The sequence below is a fragment of the Sturnira hondurensis genome, unplaced genomic scaffold (assembly GCF_014824575.4).
Source record: "Sturnira hondurensis isolate 20B ecotype Veracruz unplaced genomic scaffold, ASM1482457v3 Scaffold0004136, whole genome shotgun sequence".
In the NCBI taxonomy this organism is placed as follows: domain Eukaryota; kingdom Metazoa; phylum Chordata; class Mammalia; order Chiroptera; family Phyllostomidae; genus Sturnira; species Sturnira hondurensis.
The window spans coordinates 28,708,427-28,734,155 of NW_028076767.1; the positions used below are offsets into that span (position 1 = coordinate 28,708,427).

At 42.7% G+C, this 25,729-nt stretch overlaps 1 protein-coding gene across 4 annotated transcripts in view; it reads right to left on the bottom strand.

The window, feature by feature from the left end:
- The window catches only part of NCOA5 (nuclear receptor coactivator 5), a 29,690-nt gene extending 10,890 nt beyond the window's left edge, over positions 1 to 18,800 (bottom strand). For 2 of the 4 annotated variants that reach the window (XM_037044190.1, XM_037044192.1), the window contains exons 1-2: positions 18,650 to 18,799; positions 6,906 to 6,972 (exon numbers count right to left, since the gene is read on the bottom strand). In XM_037044190.1, the coding sequence (XP_036900085.1) occupies positions 6,906 to 6,943 (38 nt within the window). In that variant the 5' untranslated portion in view covers positions 6,944 to 6,972; positions 18,650 to 18,799. Of the gene's footprint in view, positions 1 to 6,905; positions 6,973 to 18,649 lie in introns of all 4 variants that reach the window. The other 2 variants (XM_037044189.1, XM_037044191.1) reach the window with 2 other exon arrangements.
- Positions 18,801 to 25,729: the final 6,929 nt, after the last annotated feature.

Consider the following 25,729-nt stretch of genomic DNA (forward strand, 5'->3'; position numbering starts at 1 on the left):
TCCTCAGTTTTATTTAAGCTGTTTTTACCACATGACACAGCTGTTTCAATATTTTTGTTCACATGGTTTTTCAACCTGGAATATTTTTCCTGTATTAATCCTAGTAGTACCCAATCCTCACAACCAAGTTCATGCTCCATGTCTTCTCAGAAATCATCACTGATCGTCTCCTGCTCAACTCTTAGAGGACTCGCTATTTGTATTACTCATCGTGATCTGATATTTACCTTTTTACAACAATGTCTTCTCATTTAGCCCACATTAAGTATGACCTACTCCATAAAAGCTGCCCTGAACTCTTGATCTTCCCCAACAAGCATGCTTCTCCTGCAGTCCTATGCATCTCAGTAAATGCTACATCCACCTACTCAGTTACTCAAGCTAGGAAAACTGGATGCCACTCACTCTCCCAATCACATGTCCGAGTTTCATTTATTCCTTCTCTGAAATTGCTCTCCACCCTGCCCACATTTCTCTATGTCCACTGGTACTGCTGAAGGTGAACCCACAATCGTCTCTCCTTACAACCACAGCAAAGGCCTTCTAGTTTGCCCACGTCTTCTCTTGCCTCTTCTCTAGTCTTTCTCCAGATTACTCTAGTGATCTTTTAAGCATGAAAACCCTTCACGATTCTCATAGTATTTAGACTTCAATCCAAAGTCTACCACTCTCTTGCCTTACTAGCAGCCAAGACAGTATCTCTTATTCCCTCAGTTTGACAGTTTGAAGGATTATCTTCTGCCCCTAAATCCTGGCCACATCCTCTCATGGCCTTTCGTTTTCACTTGTCTGTGTGGCCTACCGAACTGCAAGGCCATCCATAAGGGCAAGGACTACCAGTGACTCTCCACTAGAAACTGCACTCTATCCGGCACGCAGATGGCTCCAGAACGCGTTAGATAGATCTCGCTCTGGCAGACATTTCTATTACTGCACTCATCACACTGTTCTGTGATTATCTGTTTACATGGCCTCCCTACTAAACAGCAGGAGGCTGTGTATCCTTAGGACACAGCATGGAGTTCAGGAAATGTTTTAATGAACTGCTCAACTAAACTGTAAGCCTCTCAAGAGCAAGAACTGTGCTTTGCTGACACTTTTGTCACTACCACGGTCACACACATCAGGCATTCATCACGGTGCCATCAGCTCGGCAGAAAACCTCAATTTCACTTCATCTACAGAGCATGGCAGAAACAATTTAAATGACAATTCTGCATCTATGAAAAGTCCTTGTCATATATTTTAAGACTCAAAAGAACTCCTGATTTGTGGGAAGAAGCATCTGGTGAGACCAGAGGATTTAAATGAGGACAGCCAAACATTTTTCCTATTAGAATAAAGTAGAGACTAATCAAGATTTTTACCTCAGTTTTCCTTATTGTGTCATGTAACCCTCCTAAACATGTATAACATCTGATACAGTGATTAATATGGGCAAACATTCAGAATCCAGTGGGAAGGGACAATTGTATTTTTGGATTAATGATCAGCAGATAAAACCACCTTGGGGAGCAGTTATAAGTAGTCATTAGAGGTGGAATCAGATTTCAAGTGTTCTTGGCAATCAGGGCTGAAAGAGATCATGAGCCTGACAGACCACAGACCACACAAAGCTTTGGGCGGGTGGAAATGGGCTCGAGATGCAGTAAGAACACCACATCACAGCACATTCTTTACAGCCTTAGGGGAATTATAAATGCCATGTTTGGTTCTCATTCTTGTGAATCCACTGAAATACTTACCTGTCAGAGTCCATCCCTGGAGGCTGACCGTAACCCTAAATTCCCAGAGCCTGGGTTCACGCTTCCAGTTTGAGAAGGCATGCACCCCCTTCCCTCAATGAATATGAAGTCCATGTGCAACACAACTACTAATTCCCCCTCGACTGCCCTCTGGGCACAAATGCAGAAGAGATGATATTCACAAGGGGGAAAAGAACCAGAGGAGGGTCGGAGTAAGGGCAGAAAAGATAATATTTCTCTGAAGTGGAAAGGCAAAGCTATTTTCCTTTCTCCAAAAGATGAGCAATGTGACAGACTGCTGTTCCTCGGCAGACAAAAACAAAACAAAAAACATTTTAGAGTCACTTTAGGACCCAAACAAAGAACTCCCCCAGGACAAAAGCGCTCCAAGGGCTCCTGCTGTTGGCCCCAACATCTTTCTCAGAGCAAGCACCAGCAACCAAAAGGGTGGTAGAGTGTGCAGGATTCGGAACGTCTTGGGGAAGCCTGCTGAATGAGATGCTTGACCTCAGATAACAAGGGGGTTGGAAGTAAATGTCTGGAGCATAAGAAAGGTCAAGATACCACCCCACAGCACCAGGGGTGTGTTACTGGAGACCAAATGCAGTGTACCCTCAGATACCAGGTCACTAGAGGCTAAAACAAAACTGGCAAGTGATTAAATCAGTTTCAGCACTGGAGTCCGCAAACTGAAGGCAGGTGACAACCACTCGAGTCCTGTTACGCATTCCCCATCTACACACTCAGCAGGGGAGGAACAGCCAAATGCTCTTTGCCTTGAGAGAAATATAGCCATCGTCTGGAAACATCTGAGAGGTACAGGAGGATGGGCGAAAGCAAAAGCCCAGATGCAAGTGGTGTGCTTCTGGCGGAACTGCTCTTCTTCCGGGCATTAAGGGGGGGTACAGAATACTCCTCATTTGACAGCCTATAGGTGAGAATCGGCAGATGATCACCTTGGAGACTGTGAGGGACCTGAGCTGTGTTTGGGCAGAGGCTGAAACCTTAAGCCCAGGATGCTGTGCTTCGGCCTTGGCTGTACAGAAGTCAGGGAGGAAGGCACCTGTTCTTTCTTTTGTCCACTATAATGTTTCCTTGGGAGGTCCGGCCTTTTCTTCCTCCTGAAAAAAACCCCTCCATCAGCTCTTTGCAACTCTGCTCTAGCAGATACTGTCCACAGATACATTTATCTGAATGGCTGGCTGCTGTGTGACGCTGATTCCCCACCACGATGGCTCCATGTTACGGTCAGAACCGGAGACAACAGGCTTGTGCAGAATTTTGCCATTGGGCACACGCAGGGTAGGGGGTGCAATGAGATATCGCCTCACAGACCCAAGTTTTTTAAGTGCCCTGTTTCCTCCTAGGAAGCGCACTTACGATTTTCTCAAGCACAAATATGACTTTTCTGTTAGCAGAGATGGAACTTGCTGAGAACTGATGGCTCTTCTTAAGTGTTAGTGCAGAGGTAATCACAGCCTGGAATCTTTAATTGTGAGGCCCACCTAGAGCGAGGGCTGTCTCACACCCAAGGAGCAAGCAGCTATCAAAGGAACAAACACGGCAGAGAGGTAGAAATCATCTTCAGGCCACGTAAGAAACTTGTCTACAGCTAGGTTGCTTCGGATGAACCTATTCCTTGATGACCTTCACCGAGGAGGGAACAGGCCTAAAATCCTTAATAAAAATGCAGGGAAAATTTTCTGCAGAGCTTTTGATGTAGATGAATTAGTTCTATTTGCTCTTCTTCAAGTTCTATGGGAAGGATGAAGAAGTCTCACTTCTGCCACTCCTGTGTAGGGGTACGCTTCAAGACCTGGATCATCAAGGTGCTGAGCTCCAGATGGAAACAGAACATCTGAGGTACAATCAGAATCACCATCCGGTCTTTGAAGACGGCTTAATACCTAGTACCAATGCTAGACAACATGCATGGCAAAGGAGGCAAATGAAAGTGGTCCGGTGGCTAAAGGATGAGAATTCAGGCTGAAATCTGATCCGCAGCAGGGATCTCTGAGCAGAGTTCTGTGCGGGCTGGGCCCGTGTTGTCGGAATCACGCACTGACAGCTGGAGTCACTAGGGAGGCACATTACTGCACAGAAGGCAATGCCAGCAGAATGGCGGCTCACAGAGACATTGGAAGAGGTGATGATCCCGTGAAAAATCCCATAAGATACCTACGTGTTTTGACACTCAAAGTCCAGAAAAACAAAGTGTTACAAAGGTCTTGCGGGCATGCTTTAAAACAATTTAAAAGTACCAGCACCGGACACATGAGGGTACAATTTAAGAGGGGTATTTGTCACGTGTGCAGTGATCTCCCCCTGTGAACAATGCATTCCCCATGGCTGGGGGCGCAGGAAACAAATCAGAGTTGTCGAATGAAGGCAGTCTAGTTGTTGTCGACACACTGGCACTGAGAGCCAGTGCTCACCCTCGGAAAAACGATCAGCCCCTTCCGGGCTAACTGCTCACCCACCTTGCCTACTAACTACTGAGTTTTATTTCTGTACTATTGGTATGTCTTAAGAGGTAATGCGTGATGAGGGCAATGGTCAAAATGTTAATGTTCTATTTTAAATACAATGTTTACAGATTACCTGGTGTTAGAGCTTTAAAAATTTTATCTTTAAAAACTAGGACTCTTTGCTCAGGTTTCAGATGGGGCTCAGAACAGATTTTACTAAATGTGAACATCCCTCTTCCCCGAACCTTATTAAACATGGCTGTATGAAACTTCAGCATGTTAAAGAACACGGTGCAGGATCCAGCTAGGGACGTGATCACCAAGGGGAACACTGGTTCCTAATGGAACTGGAATTAGCCTAGCTGCCCCTCCCACTGATTGTAAATAAAGCAGGAAGCCACTGCCCTGGCCACATCCTAAACAACTTCATTTTAAAATTTATTTCTGACGAAGGTGCTATTTTAAAAGGTACATAAAAGTGACATATATATTCATATATCTGGCAAGAAGAACATTTTAAAAGGCTCCCTACAATGTTGTCTACATGTGTTTTTTAGGAGGGGGCATTTTTTTAAAAAAGGCATAAAGCTATTTTTCCCATTACAGATGAAATTATGGAGCTGCACTTTAGCTTGGTGTAAAACTAATCTTTTTAATTTAATGTCCTGGCAATGGCTATATTGGATTCCAACCAGGGGAACTGTTTATTTCCCCTAACATTGCCAATGTTTGCTGAAAGCTACAATCAGTTGGAAATGTGAAAAGCATTTGGTTAAGTGTCATTAATAGAATGACATAAAATATTCTTTTCAATTCACAGATCAGAAATTACTCTACATTCTGCAATGTGCCCCCTGCCCTGCGTCCGTCTTCAGAAACACAGAGACAACACTCTCTAGAGATCATAAACTCACGGGGACACCACACTGGGAAAAGGATTTTACTAGTGGCGTTAGCTGTCTTTACATTTACCAGTTCCATACTCCTTCTGGTTAGCTACCTAGTTCACAGTGCACACATGAGAGCTCCTTGGAGACTGGATACACACCACATCTCCTTTCGAGCTACTTGGCAACCAGTTTCCAAAGGGAGTCCCACAATTCTGCCCACCACATGCCAAATTCTTAGCCACATGCACCCCATGTTTACTGGGGCAATGATATGCAACACAGCTGGGACTGCCCCAAATCTGCAGCACGGTTAGATGCAGCATTAATGGAAGCAGATATTATACGGAACTGTTGAAGTTCTGCAAGATTTGTTTATGCTCCTCAGGATACTCATACATACTCACAAAATCAACTGACAATGTACCTACCTAACAAGCTGCAGGTATTCCTTATGGTGACACAGAGCGAATACCAACATACACGCCCACTTCTGCAGTGAGACCTGGGCATCCACCAGACGGCTACCATTGCGGCAACAGATTCAACTCCTCTGCCCGGGGGGCGCTCAGGGAATCCAACTGAAATTGGGAGTATTACTTTGCCCCTAGGGTCTGCGTGAACTCAGTAGCAGACATCTGTACTCTATTGCTGGTAGCTTAGAAAATTCACTCCTCATATTCAAGTGGGGACACATAAACCAAATACATAGCAGCCATTCTTTCCTACGAGTAGTAAAGAAAATATAAGGGTTTCTGCCCCAAACAGGGTAGTGTATGTTATGTGTATGTGCTCAGTTGGGTATATCTGCAGGTGACCTGTGGATTACCAGTACAGAATAAGATTCACTGTACTACGCAGCATTCAGTTCACTGTAGGAAATATAGTTTACTGTGTTAGGTAGTTTTGGGATATAGTTATTGTGGAAAATTGGAATTTTTACTTAGGGACAAAGCTAAAATGCACATTAAGTACCCACTTGGGCCATGAAGAGACACCAGACATGAAATATATTGCATCTGCCTGCATTCCACACAAAACTACCCACACTGCACCCACCAGTTCACTATTATGGGGCCAGACGCTCTGGACACAATACACGCATTTTGGTGTAAATGGAAACATCAATAAGGCTCTTCTTTGTGGGAAGGGGCCAATTTAATGAGTATCTCCAGGGTACACACCAGGACTATCTCTTCTGTATACGCTGTAAGAAAGACTAATATTGGGGGAAATGCCTTTTATTTCCAGGAAAGCTAAGAAAAAGGGAGACTTCTGAGAGATGAAGTGTTTTGCCCTCTTTATTTCCCCTCAGCAGGCAACCCGGGCACGCGAGCAAACGGGGATTGGCAGCACGGGCACGGCAGCGATCTCTCGGGCAGCGCCTTCCGTAAACCTGGGTTAGCATCTGGACCGGCAGCCATTTGGAATGAAGTGTCGAATCTTTGCTGCCCGCTGCAGTGCAGCATGGCACACACCAGCGACCCAGGGGCACTCCTGCCGTGGAGGCTCCCACTGACACGTGAGCTGGGGACAGAGGTTTATCCTCTTCCAATTGCCTGCAACTCATGTCGCAAGCTGAACTTGCTGGGTTTGCCACCGAAAACACAAAGCTTCCTCTGCATCTCCTGATGCATGTTTAAAAAAAGCAGCAGAGCCCTTCACACACGGTTCACGTTCTTATTGTTTGCTTGAGCGTTTCTGATTTGTTGGGGGGGAAGAAGAGACCCTTGTTGTACGAAGTTGGGCTTAACTCCCCAGAGCCCAACACTCCCAAGGTAACTCACTGCTTCGGGGTACTTTACCTTCGTGTGGGGCTGGGTCTTGATGGAGCCGTATTCATATTTCTTCTTTCCGCTGCCTTATTAATATCTGAAAAGAATAATCAACCCATCTGTTCAATGCTACGGAATAAAAACAAGATCATCAGCACATTTCAAATGAAAGCAACAACAAAAGAGCTACAATGACAACCAGATGGTGTAAGAAAATCCATTCAGCAGACACACTGTCACTTGGGCAGTTTTTATTAAGTTACGGCAGTACACTGTCATGGATAGGTAAGGAATGTCCTCCATTTTCTAGTTAACACGTGATTTATGTGCAACTGATTATTGTCAATGTTTTAATACTTTGTTAAGCCCTGAACCTAACACCTGCCCCCTCCAAAAGGGGAAAAATTCTTTTTTGAGGGGAGGAGTGGCAGAAAAATAATGAGGGTTAAGGAAAAAAAAGAGCAAAGGCAAATAATTCCATTTTATGTTACAAAGAAGTAAGATCTGGACTCCATTGTCTTGAAACTTCCAAATCTCCACGAAACAGGGCCTCCATTTAGTGTGCCTTGTGTTGTATTCCACTGGATAGACTCTTCCAGAATGAGATGTGGAGAAGAAATTGATTAATTTTTTTCTGAACAAAGTATATGACATGTTAACATCTATGACCCTCAGAGGCAAGTTCCTGAGAAGACAGACTGGCATTTGGTACAGCAGGGTTAGTGCTGAAGCACTCCTCGTGAGAAGTTTTCATTGAGAAGGCTGGCACACACGACTGGGAAAGGAGAGAGTCACGCAAACTTACAGAAAAGCTCATTTTTGTAGTTAAAGCCTAGTTGCTAAAAACAAAACAAACCAGCTTTGTAAAAACCGAACCATGTACGAATAAGAATTCATGAAATGTCTAAAGAAATATACCAATCTATGCCCAAAAGATAACACCCGGCGATTTTATGTGATTTAAAGATACATAAATGCATTAACCATTTCCTACTGTAGTTGAGATACAGAACTGCTTCCTGCTGCAGTGCACTTTTGTTCCCTTGTCCCGTATCAAGCAACTGATATTGCATCTAATGACATTAAACGAACGGTATGAAGCACTCGCATGAGTGGCTTAAAAATTGTAATTATGTATTTAAAAATTCCAACCAGAGTCCTACGACGTGAAAGAACAGAGAAACAACAACAAAGACCACGAAGGGTCTGGCACAGACCTCACCCCGCTATGGTGACAACTTCTGAATCCTGTTCGAGTCAGAACAATCTTCAATTCCATTTTAAGTCACAAGCACCTTCCAATAACGCCTAGGGGAAGAGTGGCTTTCAACAGAACTGAAGGTAACAAATCTAAATAGCCACAGGAGCACATTCTAAATTGCCTCTTACTTTTTCAGTTAAGAAGACACCAGCTATAATCCCTCTATTAAAAAAAATCAGAAAATATTTTCTATGTAGAAGCTGGCCAGTAGTATCTAACCATGGCCTTGGTACTACACATGGCACTTTTGCAATTTAAATGACATATAATAAATGATAACTCTACTTCTTTTATATATAACTGTGAAGAGTATCAGTTCAGCTATAGAAGGGTCTACTGACCTAGTGTGCTCACTTCCTTTGTACTACTTTCTAATACAGTGTAACTATGATTCAGAGAGAAATGTGATGTCTTTGATTACTTAAGTAATTTTCAAAGTATCTCTGGAATACACTGGGGTGGTAGTGGTGTGAAGATTTCTTTTAAATAAGTACCATATTTTCTAGCAGAGTTCCAAATATTATTAAATGGCCTTGTGAATAAGGAACACCCATCTAAATTCTGACTTGACCTGGCTGACATTTAGGTGAGAACACAGAACAAGGGGTATTACTTTAATTGCAAAGTCTCTATAAACAATATATACTTTGCCCTCATCACATGAAAAGGACTGTTACACTGTGTAGTTATAACTATGTAAGTGCCTACGCATAGAACCAGGGAGACCAAAGTCATCATATGTGATATACCGTTAGGGCAAAGGTGGTTCCAGTTAGAATGAAGGAGGTAAATATTTTATTTGGAAGTTTGGGGAAATTTTGGAGAAATTATCTGCCATATTATGTAAAAATTTAAGATGATCTCTATAAACCATTCTGATTATAATTTTCCTCTATTTTCACTGAGTAGTCCAGAGTGGGTTATACTTTGATGGTGTGGCTTATGTTTTATCTGCAAAAAAAGAGCTCTCTTAGACCATTTTCCTAAGCTTGGGAGTCAGGACACTTTCGGTGTGCGTGCCAAGTGTCTGTTTAGTCACCCCACTTAAAGCTCCTAGGGCTCCCTCTTGGGTGAGATACGGAAAACGAGACGAGGACATTTCTGGTAACCTCACTGCCTCAAAGAGGGCTGCTAGGGTTAGCACGGGGTTGCGGGGCTTCCAGTGAGAGTTATGAAAACTGCCAACACCATCAATTCCCACACACGAAAACCCTAACATGTACACACAGGACTTTGGGAAAACCCGTGAGTACAGAAACACAGGAAGAACAGAGAAGCTACCGAACGTACAAATGACTCCAGGGAGCTGATCACAGTACAGCAGAGATTTACAGTCAAGAAAAAAACCTTACCCCATCTCAATTTTTTGTCATACAATTTGAAAACTCATCAGTTGGAGGTCGGAAGTTCATTTGAACAAGTTTTCTCTTTGAGAATGCAAATATTGGAACTGGTAAAGGGAGCTTTTGTGTTAATATAGTTGAGTAAGATTATTTTCCTCCCAGATCCTCACAGAGATGTAAGCTACACCAAAGAAACAGAAATCATGTTAATGTGAAGGAGAAGGGAAAAAGACAATTTGGGGATCTTTCTGAACATTTAGGTGGGGAACCATAACGAGCAATGAGGGAATCTCCAAGGAGAGGTAGAACCTCCTCCTCATGAAAAAAGGGAAGCAATGGTGCTTCTCCCTCCTCTTGACACATTTTACCGCAGCCAAATACCCTTAAGACCAAAAGTCAGTCTCTTAGTATCTAGTACCTCTTCCACTTCAGCTTAGTTGTTAGGACTTCTATACTTTGTTAGTTACATCGGCGATGCGGATGCCATTCAAAATCACCATCGCCACAAGGTGCTTAACTTTGGCCTGAACATCTATAGTTTCGAAGCGGTCTTCCGAAAACAGTTAAAACCACTACTCAAATAAGAATTTTCAGACAAGAAAAACAGTACCAACCAAAGGGATTCATTACATAAAAGGTACAGAAACAAAATAATTTAGAAAACATGTTACACAGGAAGTGGCAGAACTTCTTAAAGCACAAAAGAATGGAGTAAAAACTCCCAAAGAAAGACCCAAAGCCTAGCTACAGTTTTGTTTTAGACGAGGTTATCAGAATGGTCCTTGGATAGTATTATAAAGACAACAGATATGCACGTTTCATTCATGGTACTAAGGACTATTTTGCTCTATTTTTTAATATTGCCCTCATAAAAGAACTCTTTTTACCTTAAAACCAATTTTTATACTCCTGGCTATCACAAAGGAAAACAACGTGAACTATTTTGAACAAGTGCAGTATAACCCCAGCACTCAGTGACAGCACCACCTTTGGCTGCTGAACAAACTCAGAAGCCTATACAATTTCAGTAAGTGATTACAAATGGAATAAAACTCTCCAAAGGCTTGGCTGAAAACCAACTCACAATTAGGCATTACTAAATTGGAAATATGTGATGATAAAGATAATGCCACTTGGAAAACCACACTGATAAGACAGTGGATATTATAGATTAAACTCCTAAAATTGGGACTGGAAAGAACAGAACTTCTCACTTAAACTATATTTATGAAAATGGCTTTGATGGCACACTGTAACATCAGGGATATTATAGTGAGTTACGCTGTAACTACTGGGAATAACAGAATGCTCTGCTTTAACTGTTAATTAAACTACATTTTCCCCATTTGATTATCTCTTTTGTTCTCTAGTTAAAATAATTATTATGTCTTTAACTGTATCAGAATATTGACCCTGGGAAGAGATATAGGGAAATGATGGCAACTTACATTTACACAATGTTTACTCTACCCAAGAACCTTTACTAAGAACATTATGTGCATTATTATCTCATTCAATCCTTTCAACAACCCTTGGAGTTAAGTACTATTCTTTTATTTAATTTATTTTTAAAGTACTATTCTGATCTCTATTGCAACCAGAAAATCTGAGGCTCAGAGAAATCAAGTGACTTACATGAGGTCACACGAGCAGGAAGCAGGGCGAGGACTGAAACTCAGGTGCATCTGAAGCCAGATGTTAAATGCTATGCCATGCTGCTTCCAGCAGGGAGCAGAAGAACATGGTTTCCAGCTTGAAAACTCTGGCTAGGATTCCCTGATCAAATGCTGACGGGACATGGAAAAGGTCCAATGTTTAAGTGACCCAGATACCCAATAGGGTAGGACCTATTTATTCAATGACCACTTCAATTTCTATCACCTCAAACTACAATGTTTCTGACTTTTGCTACTGACATTCTACTCACTCCAACTCTTCAGAAGAAAATTCTCTACCAAAATTTAATTTCCTGCCCTTTTTACTTCTTTTGAGGACAAAACACTTGGCCAGGATCAGCAAATATGAGTTCTAGTCCTACTTTTGGTTGGGGGGGGGGGAGCAGGGAGAATTTAGTCAAGTCACTCGATTTCTCTGAACCTAATAAAATGGATTCCCAACTTGTGTCAGTTATGTTGAATTAAGGAAAATATCAACTAAGAGGAAAAAACTTACTAAGCTGGATCCACAAAGGTTGAGCTAGTCTAAAGCAATAAAAAAGTTTGAGTTACAAAATACTTAAAATACAGGTTTATTTAGAACATGTAAAATTTCAACTACATAAACTATACAAGTAGAGATCCTTAGAGAACTAAATTAATGAACATGAAAAGAACAGTTTATAATCAGTACATTGAATGCTCCTATGCCTACTATGTGTCACACACACTCAGTTCTAGGCCTTAGATAAATGGAAATAAAAAGGCTAAAGCCTCTGTCTTAAACTTTAAGGCTTAAAGGAGTTCACTGTTTAATAAAGGCACATGCACACAGATTCAGGACAGCATAATCTAAAGTGAGACTGTAGCAGAGATGACGAAGGCTGACGAAGGGTAGTGCAGGGGAGAAGTGCAGGGGAGACGTGCAGGGCAGAGAGGACACTGGGAAGAATGGGTGGGAAAGGGGCGGAACCGAGGGCGGGAGAGATGAAGGAGGCGGGGAAGGCCTAAAAGTAACATTTACACGAGTTTGAAGGATGAGTAAGAGTTTACCAGAAAGAGAGCAGTCGTTCCAGCACACACAAAGGTAAAGGAATGGTTTGAAGGACATAATAAGTTAGAAATACTCTAACAAGTTTAACACAGTGGGGATAGGAGAAGAAAAAGGGAGCGGAAGCACAGATGCAAAGTTAGATTAGATCACAAAAACCTTTGCTGTGGAAAGGGAAGAAACTGGTGGCAAAGGCCTGTTAGGAGGCTATGAACTGGACAAACTACCACAAGTAGTCCAAGTGAAGCCAAATAATGAAGGCCTACCATTGTACTGCATGAGGGGGGACCCCCCAAAACCCAGAATTTTTTATAAAAAATGTGTATTTATTCTTACACATTTAAACTTCAGTCAGCTTCAAAGTACCTGCTATTTGATGCAATACACTTATCGAGACATTTTTACACTGCTCAAAACAGTTTTTGAACTCATCAATTTTGATGCCTTTTAGTGCTTCTGCTGTTTTTTGTTTCACTTCTTCCACATTGGCACAATGTTTCCTTTTGAGGACTTTTTTCATCTAGGAACACACACAAAAAAATCGCTTGGGGTGAGATCAGGTGAATAGAGAATAGGGGTAGGGGGTCATGCTGTTTTTGGTCCAACACTGCTGAACACTCAGCGTGATGTGGACAGGTGAGCTTGTAAATCACCCATCATGAAATGGGCAAATGCCCTGAAAGAATTTTCAAAAAAATTCATTGTAGTCTGAAGCAGCCTCTCACAACAGCACCAGCTGGTACACTGAAACAGATGGGTTCTTAGAACATTCACCTAGCGGGGGAAGTCTGTACTACAAGCGGTCCACCCTCCAGAAGATAATCCCCCCCCCCCTTTTTGGGGGGGCTCTCAAAGAAGGAGGGTATATTTAAACCTAAGACATTTAAAACACTGCCCATTATAATTAAGTTTTTCAAGGATCAATGGTTTGACACTGGAGAGAACAGGTAGGAGAAAATATTTAACAGGTTATGACTTTACCTTTAATAAAGGGATACAAAATGAACTGATGGCCAGATGAGTCAGTAATGAATAACCAACAATTAGTTTAACCCACTGTTCAGGAAAGTAGACAATAAACTAACTTTCCTTATTGTTTCCTAATATGTTTAAAACATGTAATTGTGGTTAAAAAAAAAAAAGTAACATTCAATCTACCATCCTAACCATTTTTAAACATATGGTTCAGCAGTATTAAGTACATGCAGTTCTGGAGATCCATGGTACATGAGAATGTTCTCATCCTGTAAAACTAAAACACCTTATACTGATTAGACAACTTTCCCTCCCCCATCCTTATTTATATACATATTCTTTTCATTCTCCACATCACATTTCTTTAATGAAGGTATTAGCACCACCTGATAAGATGGGTAAAAATCAGATTCTCAGACCCTGTCTCAAACTTTCAAAATCCAATGATGAAGCCTAGGAGCAGCTGATTCTTGGCCAGTATTTGGGAACTATGACTCTGTGTCATCCATTTATCCCTTGAGTGCGCACAGAGCAACATACTCAGGTCCTCTACATAGAAATCTCCCAAGTCCTGTATTCAAGGGGAAATGCTAACTCATAATCTGTTACCAAAAAAATCACATGAAAAGTATAATCTATGAAAGTATAATCCCTGAAAACAGTACAGAAAGCATAATCACACAGCTACCTCCAAAGGAAATGGAATCATGAGCCCAAATTTCCATAGTGCTCCCACCACCAAGGAGGCATGGGCAGCCCACCATTTCTTTTCAATTACATCTTATCATTTAAAACTTATCTCAAAAATTTAAGCCCCCCCAATTACCTAGTTACAAAATAACAGAAAAAATATTAGCCACTGAGCTTGCCACTTTTTGGTAACATGTTACACATTTCTTTGGTTATGAAAAGGCAAACTGTCAACTCAAGTCCTATCTAAATTCTGCAACTGGAGCTACCAGTATTGTTTTGCTGGTAGGGGCTAGGAACACCTACTTCTTTCTGAGGCATTTAGTTTTTATGTCTACATGCAACTCTTCACAAAAGGAGAAAAAGGAGATTATATATCTTCACACATATAATTTCAGATCTACACCACTAAAAGAAAAGTGGAGCAAATCTAAAGTTAATAAGCAGACTATAGAATCTTGGTAGTCTGGCTTTCTTTGTTCTCAAGAAGGTAAATGCATGCTACTGAATGGAAGAGAATCTTGGTAGTCTGGCTTTCTTTGTTCTCAAGAAGGTAAATGCATGCTACTGAATGGAAGGCATTAAAAATATTAAAAACTCAACAGGAATCCTACTCTTACTATCTCTAGTTCAAATTGTGAAGCCAAAAACACTTTATAGTTTAAGGTGTTGCTTAAAATGAATCTATTAATGTAAACCCCAAAATAAACCAGAGTTGTCATTTTCCATTAGTAAGTGGGATAAGAATGGATGTACTTCAACCTTCTATTTCCAGTGAAAATTCATTTTCTGAAGTCCAAACCAAGGGTTCTCAAACTTTAATGTACACAAAAAAACACATGGGAAACTTTTGAGAAACAGAGGCCCTAGCCCCCATCTCCTGAGACCAGCCAGCTAGCTGAGAGGAGGGGCAGGGGGCTGCACCCCAGGACCCGTATCTCCATTGAGCTCTCCCAGTGACTCTGGTGCTGTCCTAGCTAGGCTTCCCAAAGGCTGCAAAAGGCTCAGTTACACATTCACAATCCTAAACTTTAAAACTGAACAAAAAAGCACATTTTTCCTTTTTCTTTTGGATATCAAAAATAATTTTGAGAGATTAAAAACAAACTTCTTGTATTACCTCTGACCCTAAATACATATTAGTTCCTCAATCTCCAAATGCATAATTAAGTATACTCACTCAAAACCAAACTACTTATAACTAAAATTCTCCAAAGCACACTCTCTGGCTGCAGGATCAACCAAATCTTTAGTAACTCAATCATTCCAGAAGCAAATTGGGGGCCACTCAAGGTACTTTATACAGTTATATGTCACTGCTCTCCAGTGCGACTCTGGTCACCCTGACCCTCGCCTTAAGTCGTCGGTCTTCACACAGGTCACCAATAAAGTTGTAATGAACATGAAATACAAGGTGAAACAGTCTTATGGACAAAAAAAGTTCTGGGGCTTTTTCGTCAGAAGCATTAGTTCCCCAGAAGAGGAGAATTACTTTCCTAACATCAAAGTAATTGGACTGTTAATCTCTCATTTTCTTTTAGTGATAGGATAAAGAATGAAAATGACCATCCCGATAAATATTCGTATCTGGTGGTAATAAAACCCCCATTAAGAAGCAGCAGGCATGCTGGTATTATGTATTTAGCTGTCAGGGCACTTCCCAGTTCCCTAATGTGCTGCTGTTTCAGACACTGTGGCCTTACCCTGATCCCCTCGCTAATGAGACTAACATGGAGGGTAACTTTCTGGGGGTCACTACTGCCCCTTTAACTCCTAGACAGGTTACTTTAACTCTGCTCAAGCTGACTAGTCTAGACAAACGTGTGTTCTGTTCACGAGACAAATCTTTTGGCATAAAAATGCTGAGCTTTGAACACACGTTTTTCAAAGGCACACAGTAACCATTAGTAAATCACAGACACAGAGAGAAAATGAAGTGTAGCCACAAGTTTTGGGGAACACTGGTACTTCAAGATGTTCATGGGAAGAGGGCAGAGAAAGGCATCATGGTATCTCCCTGCCTTGGACATCACCACTGCACGTGTTTGGCTCAATAAAGCCTCTGAGAAGATCTGGAGTAAAGGGCACCGCTTCAACCTCTCCACGTTCCCATTTTGCTAGGTCGCAAAATCTTTTATCTTCAATAATGTCTTCTGAGTTCTACTAAATATGTGATTTGAACAAGACTTCTAATCTCTCTGAGACATTATTTCCTCATATACAAAAAAGATACAATAATAATATCAGTCTACCTATCTCACAAGATGATAGACAGGAGCAAATGAGTCAGTATCTGTAAACCTGTTTTTGTAAACTATATGCACTGCTGACTACATGTTATCATCACCACTGAGAGTAATAATGAGTTTAGAAGCAGGCACTTCATTCTTCATGGGAGTCAAAAACAAAAACTGTGGAAGGGAAGAAAATAGCAAATACATTTCCTCCAAAGGCTTGCCATTCTGTATTCTTTTAAAAAATTTTCTATTGATTGATTTTATACAGAGAAACATCGACTTGTTAGTTCCACTCACACAGGCACTCACTGGCTGATTCTTATAAGCGCCCTGACCAGGGATCAAACTGGCAACCTGGGTGTGTCGGGATGATGCTCTAACCAACTGAGCTACCCAGCCAGGGCAGGTTTTCCACTCCTAAAAGCACAACTGAATGTAATTAACTCGCAAGGCCCTAACAAGCCACGCAAAGGCACTGCCATCTGCAGGCCACAGAGAAGAGATGCTTGCAATGGTTATTTAAAAGGAAGCCATCACACACCTTTCTTCATCCGACTTCTAAAGCCTTTCCAAAAACCGTTTACTCTTAGCTTTTGTGCACTGGTAGATGAGGCTCCATTTGCTGAAGTTCTGAAACTGGCTCTTGAATAAAATCAAATTCTCATTTCTTTCCTACTTAGAAATGTAGCCTTAGCCTAGATTACCTTGGCTTTGTTTAAGTTCTACATTGTGCTCACACGAAAGTAATCCCAAGGAATAGGGGTTTTTTTAAACACAGGCTGAAGAAAAAAACCCTTAAACAGCCTGAGCTGACTTCTCAGAGTAAACTTTCAATGAATTAAAGTAAATGTGCTCTCTCACACTCAAAAACAGAGGTTATGAACAGGCTACAAATATAACAGACTGTTAGCTGATAAGTAAGTTAATTTATCATTGTCTCCTTTAAACGTGTGGTGCTAGAGGCATGGGACCTTGAGTAACAACCTGCACCTCGAAAAATTCCTTCCACTGGGCCTTGCAATATGGTTTCTCTGGCACATTCTACAAGGAAAAGCACTGTTTCTATGATTTAGGTGAAAAGATTTTTGTCAGACGTTTCAAAGACTATCTGGAGCTAAAAGAAAGGCCAAGAAACCAAAACGAAGGAAGAAGCCGATGCTGGCAATGGCCCTGTGACCTCCAATACCCACGACGCCATCTTTGGCCTCTACTGGCTTGAAAAAGTCCACGCTGAAAGTTAGTTTTCGCACCGACTGGCTCATACAGAAAATACTAAATCTCGAGTTCTCAAACCCAAACTGCTCCATCGACGTTTGCAAAAACATCTTTTTATGAACCCTCAGGTGCCTGCCACACCACAATGCTGTAAGAAAACCGAGGCGGCCCACCAGGTACGCTTGAGGGAACTGCTCCTGCAGTCCCCCCGGACTATCACTTTTAGATCAATAATGAGAGTCAGTTTGCAACCCGAAGGCTTACAACGTTCACTGCCATGCCCCAAGATCCTGGAGCATTTCACCGAATCTGCCAGGCCTCAGGGGAAAATTCTGTGCACAGAGTGAAAGCCAGAAGGACAATTAACCCCGCACTCCTAGGGCAGCGTTTCCCAGAGCGTTGAATGCAGAATAACTTCAGGAGGAACAAGGACGCACTGTTTATTTTAATAGACAGGTGTTTATTTTTTTATGAGTATTAAAAAAGTAACTGGCTTCCATTATATGGTTGTGAGGTACGTTTCCACCTTAAACAATATATTTCAGGAGGGGAGCGGGGAAGAGAATCAGTTTAAAGAAAAAAAATTAACATTTGGTAGATAAGCAGCAGTACAGATGACCCGGACACAAAAAGGCAACGCGAGAGCCTGGAATTTGGGGAACGTCGTCCTACAGAAAAACCCTTGGCGGGTTGTCCCGTCGTGGAAAGTGCCGTGGTCTCGAGACAGGAGAGCCAGCAGTTTGGGGCGCTTAGTTTCCAGGGTAACCTCAGCAGTTTCTTCCCCCGTTCTCTGGGACCGGGGTCCGGGTCATCAAATAGACGGGGGTGTCACATAACAAAGAGACGCCTCGAGGATGCTATCAAGGGGCCGGGAGGCACCGGCGATCCCGGACAGCGCTGGGCTCGCCGCACCGCGCTGTGCGCCACGGAGAACGCCGGGTGAGGTGCCCAGGATCGGCCCGGGTTCGAATCCCGACTGCGCCACGGACACGCCGAGGACGCGCAGGCGAGCGATTTCACCGTTCTGAGAAGGGGGAAGGGTGCGCAGCCCCGCTACGCAGAGAAGCCTGGGGGCTACAGTCGGCGAGTCGCTGCGGTGCGGTGCGGCGCCGCGGAACCTGAGTCCACCACTGGCCTCCCGGAATGGCCGGGCCTGGGCCAGGCCAGAGCCAGAGGAGGCCGCGCCCCGCAACGGGCATGCGCAGTCCCGCGCGCACCCGGAGAGAGCCGCGGTCGCGCGTCAAGTGGGCCCTCCGGCTTCAGCCTCCCCATCCGGCCCCGGTTACCCTCAAGGCCTGCCCGTTAGTCCCAAGCCGCGGTGGACGGCCACCGCTTCCCGGCACTCACCGCTACCAGTGCGGCGGGCTCCCGGACGCTCCTTCGCCTCAGGAACGCCGCCGCCGCCTCTGCCTTAGCCCACCTGCCCGCCGTAGGACAAAGGCGCCACCAACCGACCGGCGCGGGCACGAGGCAATGGCGGTTGGGGCGGAGAGTAGGGGCAGAGGGCGCGCACGCAGCGACAGGCGCGGCAATGTCGCAAAAGCGCGCGAGTTTACGGCAGGACTGAGTTGGGACGTCGATTTTTCTTAGCAATTGGGGCGGGGAAGTGGCTCCCTAGCGGCAGTTAGAGTGCTAGAAGTTGCCTAGTAACGGCGTCCTCGGCCAGATCTCCCCCACCTAAAAGGGCTTTGCCCTTCTAGCTTTCAGAGAGCCTTCCTTTCTGTGAAAACAGATCATATAAACTCTAAAATATTTTTATTTAATCTTGCATAAAACTAAACAAGGAAAGAACACTTTAGACGTGTGTATTGGAGATCTGTGTGTATGCACAAAAAACACAACAGTTTTTTCCTGTAATCTTCAGATTACAAGGGGCAAAGAGAGCAGAGGGGTAGAGAAAATGTTTTATTTGAATTTACATTTCAATGGGCTGTGTAGGTACCCTATTCGTTTCACTGATAAGAGGCAAAAGACTTCGGTGATATAGCCCAGGTTCTTCTTGAGTTACTTATTTTTCTTGGAATACTCAATGCCAAAAATAAATTTCCCAGAATGTTAAATGTTGACGGCGAACCGTGTATAATGCTGTATTATTTATTTAATCTATACAGCATATTTGTCACAGAGAATGGAATTCGTTGTAAATACACTTGATTTATCACGCCTATGGCTATATGAATCAGGTAGGCTCTTTTATGAGTGAAGAAATGCCTCCGACCCCAAGGGGTCTAGTTTTTCTCCTCGTGACAAGCGAAAAATAGTGGCAGGGGAATTTGAACACTAGAGGAAGTCAGATTTCCTTGACGTCTACTATATATTCACTCCTTCACTAACTTGCTCAGTGCACACCCATCTCTGCTGTCTCGGTGACTACTGTCTAGTGGAGGGAGAGAATTAGGTGAATAATCACACTTGAGTGTGTAGTCGCAAACAGGTAAATACTTGAAGGAGGGAAATGGGGATGCACTTTATGTGCAGTTCTTCTTTTTAACAGTGCAGGAGGCGTCCAATGCCTATGAGTAGATACGCTGGGCTTTCAGACCCTTTACCGTAATTCATCAGGGCGCCTGGGAAAATGGGAGCAGGTGGTTATTTCCACATCTGCTGAGAGCTACTGGAGGTTCCCAGGAATTTTTCCTTTCTTTCCCCCAGGTTGTTTTGTTCGCTCGCTCTAGGTAAGAATTATCGGGATTTTGTGGATTCACCTACTTTCCTGGAATACTCTTGCGGAGTAGGTCAACCACACTTGACTCAGTTCAGAATCTTCTTCTCTCCCCCCCCCCTTTGGTTACTCCCTGTTTGATGCTTATGCCATAAATTTGTACCCTCTTGATTATTTGGTTGAATTGACGGGTTCTCTTAATTTTTGTTATCTTTGAACTTTGAAATTATTTTTGTTGACATATACAGAGGCGGAGATTCTGTGACTCAATTTCCTTTTGCTATCTTTATCCACCCAGAAATTTCACATGACCTCATTCACTCTCGCAACTGCCCCAATGGGAGAGATACTATATAACTGACACTTAAAAAATTTCTTAACATTTTAAATATACGTTAGAATTCGTAAAATACTACACAGACCTTTATACTCACTACTAAGACTCTCCTCCCATTTTCTTCCCCTCCCTTCTCAGAGATAATCACTCTTCTGAACTACATTCTGATGTATATTTTGTACTTTTATTAGGAAGGTATATTCCTGATTGTATATTATTATTCAATATGTTTAGATATATTTTATGTACCCTTTCATAGTTTGCTTTTATTTTTTTCTAAGATTTTATTTATTTAGAGAGGGAAAGGGAAGGAGAAAGAGAGGGAGAGAAACATCAATGTGTGGTTGCGTCTCATGCGCCCCCACACTGGGGACCTGGCCTGCAACCCAGGCATCTGCCCTGACTGGGAATCGAACTGACCCCTTGGTTCACAGGCCTGTGCTCAATCCACTGAGCTACACAAGCCAGGGCATGCTTTTATCTTTTTAACGGTACTGAGTTTTCAAGATTTAACTGTGTTAAAACACATAACTAGCTTAGTGGTTCTCAAAGTGTGGTCTCTGGACCAGTAAACAACATCAGGAACACCCTAGAACTTGTTAGAAATGTAAAATTTCAGACCCATTCAAGACCCACTGGATCAGAAACTCTAGGGGTAGGACCCAGAATTTTTTTTTAATCAAGTCCTCCTGGTGATTCTGATGTGCCATAAAGTTTGAGAACTACTGCTCTAATTTATTAATTTTATTTGCTGTATATTTTATTATATAAATGAGCCACAACCTATGTGTCTGCATTAGGGAATGGTTAGGCTTTTTTTTTTTTTAACACAGTGTGCTATATTGAACACATTTGTACATATCTCCCTGGGTATAGGAATGGAATTGCTGACTTTGTAGTGTATTATATATTGAACTGAAGGAGATTTAGTCAGATTGTTCTTTAAAGATATGTGAGTGTATAGTCTGCCGACAATGTTGATGTACCATTTCTACTTATCAACTTTGGATATTTTCAGACTGTATTCATTTATGTATTTTTGCTGATGACTATGTATGCAGTATCCTTGTTGTTTTAGTTTTAACTTTCTTGAATTAGTGATATTGAGCATCTTTTCCCCATGCTATTCAGATTTTTTCCTTTATGCACTGCCTGTGGATATCTCTGTACCATCTTCCTATTGGGCTCATTAATGTTTTTCTTATTGATCCATAGAAATTGTTTACATATTTGGGATACTGGACCCTCGAGTTAGGTCTTCTCTTTGTGGTTTGTTGTTTTACTTTGTTAATGCTGTCTTGTCTTTCGAAAATTTAAAATTTTAATGTAGTCATGTTTCACTCTTTCCCTTTATGGTCAGTCATATTTCACTCTTTCCCTCTATGGTCTGTAGTGTTCTGTGTCTCATTTAAGAATTCTTGGACTTCCGGCCAAGATGGAGGCATAGGTGGAAACACTGTGCCTCCTTGCACAACCAAAATTGAGGACAACAAAGATTTAGAAACAAAAGCACAAACAGAACAGACAAAAAATTGAACTGTACCGAAGTCCGACAACTATTCATCCAGACCAGTAAGAGGGGTCCTGGCTGGCAGACCCAGGCACACAGGTGGTGCAGGCCTAGCAGATCCCCAGTGCAGGGAGGAAACAAGCAGACCCAGTGAGGTGCACAAAGCTGTTGGCTGACCGAAGTCACACATTCGTGCACAGATAAACAACGCAACAGGAAATAAAGCCTAAAAGCACCATTTGAAAAGGTGCCAGGAGAGACTCCCAGCTTCACAGGAGGGTTCGTTGGAGAGACCCACTGGGTCCTAGAATGTACACAAGTCCACCCACCCGGGAATCAGCACCAGAAGGGCCCAATTTGCTTGTGGGAAGTGGCAGAGGGAACTGAAATCCAAGAGAGAGCATGGTACGGGAGCCATTGCCCCTCTCTGGCCCCGCCCCCACATACAGCATCACAACCCAGTGACATGGATTGCCTCACCCTGGTGAACACCTAAGGCTCCGCCCCTTAACATAACAGGTGCAACCTGACCAAAAAATTATGCACCAAACAGGAGAACAATTCTAGAAGCAGCAAGAGATAAGGGGACAGTCACCTACAAAGGAGTTCCCATCAGACTGACAGCTGAATTCTCAAAAGAGACCTTTAGGCAAGAAGGGGCTGGAAAGAAGTATTCCAAGTCATGAAAGGCAAGGACCTACATCCAAGATTGCTCTATCCAGCAAAGCTTTCATTTAGAATGGAAGGGCAGATAAAGCACTTCTCAGATAAGGTCAAGTTCAAGGAGTTCATCATCACCAAGCCATTATATGAAATGTTAAAGGGACTTATCTAAGAAAAAAGATAAAAAGATGAACAGTGAAAGGACAGCCAACTCAGTTATAAACAACCACACCTAAAACAAAAGCAAACTAAGTGGACAGCTAAAACAGGAGCAGAGCCACAGAAATGGAGATCACATGGAGGGTTAGCAACAGGGGAGTGGGAGGAGAGTGGGGGAGAAGGTACAGAGAATAAGTAGCATAGATGGTGGGGAGAAAATAGACGGGGAAGGCAAGAGTAGTGTGGGAAATGTAGAATCTAAAGAACTTATGACACATGGACGTGAACTAAAGGGGGGAATGTGGGTGGGAGGGGGTGTGCAGGGTGGAGGGGAATGAAGGGGGAATGGGACAACTGTACTGGCATAATCAATAAAATATATTATAAAAAACAAAAAAAGAATTCTTTTCTTTTTTTAATGTCATATATCCTCCTTGGTAAATACCATTACTATGTCCATTTTACAGGTGAGTCAATTGAAGTACAGGGAACTCACGTGACTTGCTCAAGGTCACGGGGCACTGGGGGTGAGTAACTTGGGCTCTTGACACTTGGGTTGCACTGCACTCCACAGTTTAGGAATTTCTTGCTCTTCTCTTTTGCTAATTGTTTCATGAGGACACACCTCAGCCTTTTTTTATAGGTGCAAAGGATGTTTGGAGCTTGGATGGGTCACAGGTTATGTGCAATTCTTGTTTACTACACAGCAAAGCACTCTGGATTCTTAAAACTGTAAAATTTTCAAATAATTTCAGATTTAAAGAATTTGCAAAAGATAGGACAAAGAATTCTGGAGTGTTCTTCATCCATTTCCCCCTAATGTTGAGCAGTTTACCTTCTTTTCTTCATAATTCTATCTCTCTGTGTTTCTCTCTTTTTCTGAATTGTCTCATCTACAGGCCTATTTGAGTGTAACCAAATGTCTTACGGATGTTCTTTGGAGCAAAAGAAACACTTTTTTTTTCTGGTCCAGGTACCAGTGTAGGGTTACACATTGCCTTTAGTTTTCAAATCTCTCTGGCCTCCTTAAAACTGCAATAGTTTTTCAGTCTTTTTTGTTTTCATGACATTTCTGAAGAGGAGAGGCCTTTTATTCTGTTATATTTTGGAGACATTTATCTTAGAGCTCCTCCTTTATTGGGCTTTTCTGATGTTTCTTCATTGGTAGATTTAAGTGACACATGTTTAACGGGAGCACACAGAAGCGACACCGTGCCCTTCTCAGCCAGTAATTTTCTTCTGGCCAGAATCCTGTTCACTCTTATACGCACAAATGTATGTTCCAGGCAAAGTGATGAATATCTCTCATTTCCAATTCCCAAAGGTTCACATGATCCAATAAAGGCCACCAAATTCTTCATTTATCTGCGCTGGTCTTAGTGGGAGTCCTTGGCCAGTAGGACCATCTGAGATAGGAGAGAAGAGAGGCATTGAGAGTGTGGGATATGTCTATTTGTGTGGAGAGAGAGAGAGGGATGGAGATGGAGAGGGAAAGGGAGGGGGAGGGGGAGGGAGAGAAGAGATTGGAAGATATTACTACACCAATGGTTTTGAAGGTGGGGGATGGGGAGGTAAACTGAGGAAGGCTGGAGGCCTGCAGATGCTGGAAAAGGTGAGAAGACAGAGTTCCCCTTGAGCCTCCAGAATGAACATGGCCTTGCTGATCCATATTTTACTTTCCTTTCTCTGAAAAACGTAATAAATACGTATATATTCCTTTTCTAATGTTACCATGGTTTGTTTCCCCTTTTCAGTAACTAAATATCTGATTCAATCAAAGTCCATTTTGATGCATAATATCACAGGTAGGTGTAATAGATTCCCTCTTTCTCCAAGCTATCTCGACAACAAGTAACGCCCCCCCCTAAACATTTTTGTATCTCTTTTTTGTATGTAATTCTTTCTCAGACAAAGATTCATTTTAGGGCTGTTCATTGTTTCTATAATATGTTCTGTTTTGGGCAAGTTTCACTGTTTTCAATATTTTTATTTTAGAAGGAACATATTATAGTTATTTAATTTCCAGAGCCATGTGAGAGATACTCGTGGAAACATTGAAAGATAATTATTTTTGATGTAGGTAAGTGAATCTTATTTGTGCTAGCTACTCAGATGACCGGGACAATCTGAATAATGACCCCTTTCACTTGAAATTCTCAAAAGAAGCATCTCCTGATTCACCCATATATGTCGGGGTATAGAAATAGAACCTAAGTGTAATAACTATGACAATGGCAAAGAATCAAGTCAAACAGTAGGACAGGTAGCTGAGTCCATGGCTCACTGTTGCCCAGAGATTCTGATGCAGTGAGTCCAGGGTAGAACTTAAGAATTTGTGTGGGACCCTGGCTGGTGTAGCTCAGCGGATTGAGTGTGGGACTGTGAACCACACGATTGCCGTTCGATTCCCAGTCAGGGCACATGCCTGGATTGCAGGCCAGTTCCCAGCAGGGGACTCACAAGAGGCAATCATACATTGATATTTCTCTCCTTCTCTCCTTCCCTTCCCCTCTAAGGATAAATAAAATCTTTTAAAAAAGAATTTGTGTGGGTTTTTTAAAAAGCTCTTCTGGGTTTACAAACCCCTGGACTGGGAAATCAAAACTGCAGAGACAGCATACCTAAAAGCCATTTATCCTGTTTCGGGATCCCTCACAAATAACCTAAACTGAGAATGCTAAATCTCTTTTATAAGGGTTAGAACTGAGAAACTGGCTGAGTCCGCAGAGACAGAATCTGATAGATGAATGTTCCGGGTTCAAAAGTTAGGGGCGTGAAATGACCATTTTACTCATGTTCATAGTTTCTGGGAATCGGTAATTTGGGAAGAGCTTGGTTGGGCAGCTCTGGCTCAGGGTCAGTCGGTCAGACAGCGGCTGCGGCTGGAACGGCAGCGGTCGGAGCAGCTGGAGGCCAGTCGGACATCTCCCTTTCTTCGCAAAGGCGCAGGGCGTCCCCCTGGTCTCCCTGCGTGGGCGAGTTTGGGCTTCCTCACAGCATGGTGGCCGCAGAGCAGGTGTGTGCTTGCATGGAGCTCTGGGCTGGGGGAGAGTGGCTCATGAAATGGGAACTGTATTATTGCCTTTCGTGACATAG